This window comes from Gekko japonicus, unplaced genomic scaffold (genome assembly GCF_001447785.1).
Source record: "Gekko japonicus isolate JY-2015 unplaced genomic scaffold, Gekko_japonicus_V1.1 scaffold2050, whole genome shotgun sequence".
In the NCBI taxonomy this organism is placed as follows: Eukaryota; Metazoa; Chordata; class Lepidosauria; order Squamata; family Gekkonidae; genus Gekko; species Gekko japonicus.
Genome location: NW_015167113.1, coordinates 110,243 through 117,596, shown reverse-complemented (window position 1 = coordinate 117,596; position 7,354 = coordinate 110,243). Strand labels below are relative to the sequence as shown.

At 57.2% G+C, this 7,354-nt stretch overlaps 1 protein-coding gene across 1 annotated transcript in view; it reads left to right on the top strand.

Annotated features, from left to right (window-relative positions):
* The window catches only part of SSPO (SCO-spondin), a 184,388-nt gene that overhangs the window by 91,512 nt on the left and 85,522 nt on the right, over positions 1–7,354 (top strand). Inside the window, exons 49-52 of the mRNA XM_015412955.1 lie at positions 1,929–2,351; positions 4,008–4,154; positions 4,806–4,976; positions 6,624–6,788. Of these exons, the coding sequence (XP_015268441.1) occupies positions 1,929–2,351; positions 4,008–4,154; positions 4,806–4,976; positions 6,624–6,788 (906 nt within the window). The remainder of the gene's footprint in view (positions 1–1,928; positions 2,352–4,007; positions 4,155–4,805; positions 4,977–6,623; positions 6,789–7,354) is intronic.

Below are 7,354 nucleotides of genomic sequence, written 5' to 3'. Positions count from 1 at the left end.
AACCCCCAATGTCCTGCAAGTGTGGATCCATGAGCAGATCCCATAACATCCCTGCGAAGAGAAAAAGGCACATACAACTTGTTGCCAGAATATATCAGCCCTTTTGGGCTGCGAACACAGTCAGGCAAAGAAGAGATTAGTTCCGTGTCCTCGTCAGAGAGAGCCGACACATATTTGTGAGTCTAAGCCCCCCCCATGTCAGGCAGAGCGGAGGGGATAGGGCAAGCATAATAAAGGGATTTGAATAAGGTACCAAACCAATGGAACACTTTCCCGCTGGCGGGTAAAAGGAAACGGCTGCGCGCTCACACCCTGGGAACACTGCTATCTCCAGACATAATATAGGTGCAGTTCCCAGGCTCTAAAAGCAACAAGCTAGCATTCAAGCTCACCTCCTACACCACGTCCTCCAGATGTTTGACTTAAGCATTACAGCAGAATAAAATACAGGCTAGCAGGCAGAGGGGGGGGAGGAATAAACTGTACAGCCGTACAAGTAACACAGAACACAATGGCAGCTTGCTGACACGATCCCCTGGAATTACAGCTGGTCTTCTGACTGCAGAGATCAGTCCCTGTCCCGGGAGACCCCCCCACCCCTGGGGACCCCAACAACCGCCGAAGAGCAGGGAAGGGACCCAACGGCTCGGCTCCCAGCGGTTTGAGCACACAGATCGTAACACCAGCAGGGCAAGACCCTCTCAGCAAGCACCGCCCCGAACCCACCCCAGGAGCTGAGACTCTGGTCCCACTGAAGGAAAGCGGCAACCACACCCCAGACGCCCAGGGAGGGAGTGTCCGTGATGATAAACGAGGGCGGGGCCAAGCTGGGAGGAGGGGAGGAGGGGACGAGGGGTGGTGCCGGGAATGGAGAGGGAAAATAAAAGAGTAAGGACGGCTAGAGAGAAGAGGGAGAGCGGTATCCTCCGCACGGGGCGGAGGGACTCAAGGGGTGCCGTTCACCCCGTCTCCTGCCTATCTGAGGTCCTGGCTCAGCTCCCTTTAGCAGACCACCTCCGACTCCCGGCGTCGCCTCACCCGCCGGGAAGCCAGGCATCACGGCCACCGGTGGGTTCCCCCCGAGCCCCCAGGAAAAGTGCGTCACAGTTCCCCTGGAGGAAATGGCCGCTTGGGAGGGTGGACGCCGTGGCACTCCACACCACACAGACCCCTCCCCGGGCTCCGCCCCCATATCTCCAGGATCCTCCCTACCCAGAGTTGGCAATGCGAGGCATGGGGAGGGTGGCTGAGGTCAGAGAAGGGACAACGGTAGTGCCTCAGTTGCTGTAGACTTTCCAGGCTGTCTGGCCGTGGTCTTGGCATTGTAGGACCTGACGTTTCGCCAGCATCCTCAGAGGTATAACACAGAAAGATGGAGGACTCTCTGTGTCAAGGTGAGAAGAAAAATGGTAGGCAGGTAATTTATATCTACTCAGGAAGGTGGGGTAGGGCTGAGTCATTATCTTGTAGGAGTTCCCCCAGGCTGCGAAACATGCTAATGGAGGAGCTTTCCTGAGGAGGTTCTTTTGCATGTGGATTGGCTGTTGAAATTCTGATCTTATCTGTAGGGCTGTGTTTTTCAGGACTTCTTTCCTGTTGAAATTGTGTTTATGTTTATGAATTTCAGTGGCTTCCTTGTGTAATCTGACATGGTAACTGGATGTGTTGTCCAGCATTTCAGTGTCTTGGAATAAGATACTGTGTCCTGTTTGAGTTAGGCTATGTTCAGCCACTGCTGATTTTTCAGGTTGGCCCAGCCTGCAGTGTCTTTCATGTTCTTCTATTCTTGTCTGGATGGCATGTTGTGTGATCCCACTGTAAACCTGCCCACAACAAGTAGTGCCCTTTCACCTGTGCTTTGTGTGGGAGCCGGAGTCTAGGCCAGGGCTGGGCTTCCCTCCGTGACTTCCTCCTTTGCTCTTGTGCAGAAGCAGAGCCTGTGGGCGATGCAACGACCCCCTACGGCAGGGTCCGAGTCCCCGGAACAGCCGGCACGGAGCTCCCCCACAGGGGGCCGGTCTCCTTCCCGTGGAAGCTCACTGGGACACCTGGCCTGACTCAGGAGTTCCAGCACTTTGGAGTAGCGACCATGAAGCCCGGAGAGACGCCAGCCCCTGCGACAGGCGGACCTGGGATCGAGGTCTCCAAGCGGCCCCGAGAACCCACCATGCCTGCTGCCTCTCCCACGGGGACTTCCAGCCTCTCCTGGCCCCTTTCTCAAGGACTGGAGCAGCGGCTGGCACCCACTGTGCCAAGCGTCACGTCCGGAAGCCCCGGCGACATGGGTCTGCCTGGACTCCGCACCCTCCCGTACCAGCCCAGTCTACCAGGGCTGGGACCCACATTCGCAGGTAAGCACTGCAGGGTTGGAGCCACGACAGCGAGCGGGCATGCCCTGAGCGCGTCCTCTGGTCCAGGAGACCCACGACCTCATGGGAATGCTGGAGTCACAGGGCAGCCATGGCAAGGGGGAAGCCGGGGCTGAGGTTGCCGGCCCTGTGTTGGTAAATTTCTGGAGAATTGGGGGAGGATACATTTCTCCAGGGGTCATTTCGTAGAAAAAGAGGTGCAGGAGCTCATTAGCATAACTCCTTAGCATAACTCATTAGCATATGCCGCACCCCCTGGCATCACCAGAAGTGTGTCAGAAGGCAACACCCACCGCTCAGGCAGGCTCCACTGGACTGTTTTGGATTGCTAGCTATTGGGGGGGGGACGTGCAGATCTGTCCTTGCAGAGGAGGGAGAGCTTGTACCTGAATAAACCTTGGTCTTAAAGGTGCCACTGGACTGTTTTGGATTGCTAGCTATGGGGGGGGGCACACAGATCTGTCCTCGCAGAGGAGGGAGAGCTTGTACCTGAATAAAAGTTGGTCTTAAAGGTGCCACTGGACTGTTTTGGATTGCTAGCTATCAGGGGGAGACGACGTGCAGATCTGCCCTCGCAGAGGAGGGAGAGCTTGTACCTGAAGGCGGGGGGGGGGGGGGGACAACTCTGCAACTTACCTGGCTGCTTCTTGCTCCTCGTGGCCCAACTGAGGGCTGCTGGGAGCAGGGGGCGGGGCTTGTTGCATGTGCCCGCCCCCTAGGCTCCTTACTGCCGGAGCTCTGCTCCTGTGCGCTCCCGCAGGAAATGACCCCTGCATTTATTTATTTTATTTATTTATTTGTTTAATTTATATCCCACCCTCCCCACCAGGGCAGGCTCAGGGCGGCTAACATAGAGATGTAAAACATTTAAAACAAGAGTTGAATAAAATCAGGTCGATACAGTATGAGTATAATTATAAAATAGAGAGATATAAAGTGCTAGTTTGCATCAGATGGCGGGCATAGCCGCACTCTCCGGTAACAGCCGGCTGACGTCGTAGTCTGGGTTGCTTGGCTGTTAGCAATGATGTTAATGTTGGTGTTGGGCCAGGGCTACAGTTGCTTGGGCGGCGGCCCCTATGCGAAGGCCTGGCGGAAGAGCTCCGTCTTGCAGGCCCTGCGGAACTATAAGAGGTCCCGCAGGGCCCTAATGTCTTCCGGGAGCTTGTTCCACCAGTGCGGAGCCGCCACTGAAAAAGCCCTCATTGCAGTTTAGGGACCCCAACCGTAGTGCTCTCTGGGGAACATGTGGGGAAAGGCTGTCCCTTAGGTATGGAGGACCCTGACCATACAGGGCTTTAAAGGTAAGAACCAGCACCTTGAACCGGATTCGATATGCGATAGGCAGCCAGTGCCGTGCTTTTAGCGCAGGCCGGATGTCCTCCCGCATAGGGGAGGGGCCTCCCCTAGTGCCAAAGAGTCCACCCTCCAAAGCAGCCGTTTTCGTGGGCTCGGGCTCAGGGGGAGAGGGCCGGAGTTCAGTGGGAAAGCAGACTTTTTGACCTGGGTTGGGTTTGTGAGGGGCAGCAAAATGTACTCCCGTAAAACTGTGGTCAAGAAGGCTCCATGCCGCCCATCAGGCCAACCGGAATCTGTGTCTCTTTATCCCCCCCCCCACGTGTCCTTCGCCCTTGGTAGGGCCCACCCGCACCCGAGGCCCCGACATGCCCCGGATCCTTTGCACTCAGGGGCAGTTTGCCTGTGAGCTGTTTGGTTGCGTGGAGGCGTCCTTTGTGTGTGACGGCCAAGAGGACTGTCTGGATGGCTCTGATGAGATGCGCTGCGGTAAGTTCCTGGCTCAGTGGGAGAGCATCTGCTTGGCATGCCGAAGGTCCCAGGTTCAATCCCTGGTATCTCCAGTTAAAAGAAGGATCAGGCAATGGAGGAATGTGGGAACGCTCTGCCCAATGCCCTGGAGAGCCATTGCTGGTCAGAGTAAAGACTGACCTTTGTGGACCAGGGGTCCGATTCTGTCTAAGGCAGCTTCCTGCGTTCCTGACAACAGCCATTTGAGAGCCAGTTTGGTGTCGTGGTTAAGTACGCGGACTCTAATCTGGGAGAACCGGGTTTGATTCCCCGCTCCTCCACTTGCACCTGGCTGGTGTGACCTTGGGCAAGCCGTAGTTCTGATAAGAGCTGTTCTTGAAAAAGAGCAGGTCCTGTCAAGAGCTCTCTCAGGCCCACCTCCCTCACAGGGTGTCTGTTGTGGGGAGGGGGGAGGGAAAGGAGTTTGTCAGCTGCTGTGAGATTCCCTTGGGTAGTGAAAGGTGGGGTATAAATCCAATCTCTTCTTCTTCGTCTTCACTTCTACAGCTGCCCCCCTTTTTCCGAATCTGCGCAGATTTCCAGGTGGGCTCAGCTACCTCCAGGCAGCCCTCAGCAAGGGTGCTCTGGATGTTTTGTCAAGACGGTGGTGATTTTTCTTTTTCTGGACAGGCGGCCCGACAGTTGCACCCGTCCCTACAGCGGCTCCCCTCTCTCCACTGGGCCCTCCCAGCGCCTGTTCCGCCAAGCAGTTCTCCTGTGGCAGCGGGGAATGCCTGGCCCTTGAGAGGCATTGCGACCTTCGCCCGGATTGCCAGGACGGGTCTGACGAGGCCAACTGTGGTATGTGGGGAGTGCGACCGCATTCCCCACGAGTGAGAGGTGCCCATGGCCTATCACGGGGGGGGGGGGGCGTGCAGGAAGAGGTCTATTTGGCCCTGGCTGTGCTGCTTAGCGGGAAACGCAGTCCGGAATCAGGTTGAACCACAAAGCTAAGGGTCGAATAGCTGGGAAATCAGTTCAGAGTTGCTGCGATCAGGAACAAGGAGCGGTTGCTGCACACCAGGGCAGACCTGAGTATGCGGAGTTCCTGCTGCGCTGAAGCAGGTGTGTGAAGTGTTTATGAGCAGGTTCTCCCTTCCTGGGAGTCAAGTCTGCCAAGGCTTACAGCCCTCCCGTTGCCTTTGCAGGAGCTGCCGTCTGGCACTTCTTCTTTGCTCCTGCATAGTCAGGCTCTGGCGTGCCCTCCGTTTGGGGGGGCACTCGGGAGGACTTGGCCTTGGGGAGCCTGGCCTCGGGGTGTCTGCAGCTGGGGGTGCTGGGCCAGACTCAGGATCCATCCCTCCTTCTGGCTGCACCTCCTGTGCAGCTGCTGGGGACTCCTCCTCCTCAGGTGCTGTTGAGGGTTCCTCCTCTTCTGGGCTGACTCCAGAGGAGGCTGGGCTGCTCCCTGCCTCTTCCTCATCCGAGGAGGAGTCGGCCTCAGCAGAGCCAGGACCCATGACAACTGGCCCTCGCATTCACAGAATTTGTACACGTGTTCCTTTAGAGTTCCTGCTGCGCTGAGGCAGGTGTGTGAAGTGTTTATGAGCAGGTTCTCCCTTCCTGTGAGTCAAGTCTGCCAAGGCTTACAGCCCTCCCATTGCCTTTGCGGGAGCTGCCGTCTGGCACTCCTTCTTCACTCCTGCATAGTCAGCCTCTGGCATGCCCTGCGTTTGGGGGGCACTCGGGAGGACTTGGCCTTGGGGAGCCTGGCCTTGGGGTGTCTGCAGCTGGGGGGTGCTGGGCCATGCGCAGGATCCATCCCTCCTTCTGGCTGCACCTCCCGTGCAGCTGCTGGGGACTCCTCCTCCTCCTCCTCAGGTGCTGTTGAGGGTTCCTCCTCTTCTGGGCTGACTCCAGAGGAGGCTGGGCTGCTCCCTGCCTTTTCCTCATCCGAGGAGGAGTCGGCCTCAGCAGAGCCAGGACCCACGACAACTGGCCCTCACATTCACAGAATTTGTACACATGTTCCTTTTTGGCATCTGTGACGTTTGGCAGCTTGTGTTTATGTGCATCATCTGTCGTCATTTTAAAGTTTTTCTATTATGGCCTCTGGTAGTTGGAGATGCCTTCAAGTCGCAGCTGATTTATGGCGGCTCCACTGTCCGCCTCTGCATCATGGCCCTGGACTTCCTTGGGGGTCTCCCACCCGAATACTGGCCAGGGCTGGCCCTGCTTAGCTTCCGAGACCTGCTGGGATTGGGCCAGGGCTCCTTATGGCTCAGGGGCAGGGCCTGAAGATCTGCCAGTGTCCCAGGCCTCCCTGAGAGGGCCTGGTGGTGCCCTGGCCCAAAGGGGTGTGGCTGGGATTCTGTGGCACCGGAGAAAAAGGCTCGCTTTGGACCATGGCAGGGTGAGCGCTTCCCTGTGGATGGAGGACATTTCTGCTCTGGCCCCCAGGAGGTGGCCAGGTCCTGCCCTCATCCCGGCATCTTCCTTCCCTTTCAGTGGACTGCATCTTGTCTGCCTGGACCTCTTGGAGCGAGTGCAGCCGATCCTGCGGGTTGGGAGTGACCTTCCGCCGCCGGGACTTGCTCCGCCATGCCCTCCCCGGGGGCCAGTGCGACCGAGACGAGTTTGACAGCCGCTCCTGCTTCCACCGGGCTTGCCCAGGTAGCTCCTTCCTCTCCCTCGCCAGGGGTCAGCAGCGTGACCAACGGTCATCTAAGTTTTGTAGGCTTTCCATGGGGGGGAGGGGCGGTGGCTGAGTGGAAGAGCCCCTGCTCGGCGTGCAGAAGACTGCCGGTCCACCACCTCTTGGGCACTTCTAGTGAAAAGGACCGGGCAGGAGGTGACACGGAAGACCCCTCTCTGCCTGAGACCCTGGAGCGCTGCTGCCCCGTCAGAGGAGGCAGGACTGGTCACCACACCTCAAAAAGGATATTAGAGCACTGGGGAAAGTGCAGAAAAGGGGCAACTAGAAGGATTAAAGGGTTGGGACACTTCCCCTATGAAGAAAGGTTGAAGCGCTCGCGGGTCTTTAGCCTGGAGAAACGATGGCTGAGGGGTGACATGATCGAGGTTTACAAGATTATGCCTGGGATAGAGCAGGTAGGGAGGTACTTTTCTCCCTTTCTCACAATACAAGAACTCGTGGGCACTCCATGAAATTGCTGAGTGGTTGGGTTAGAATGGATAAAAGGAAGTAGTTCTTCACCCAAAGAGTGATTAACACATGG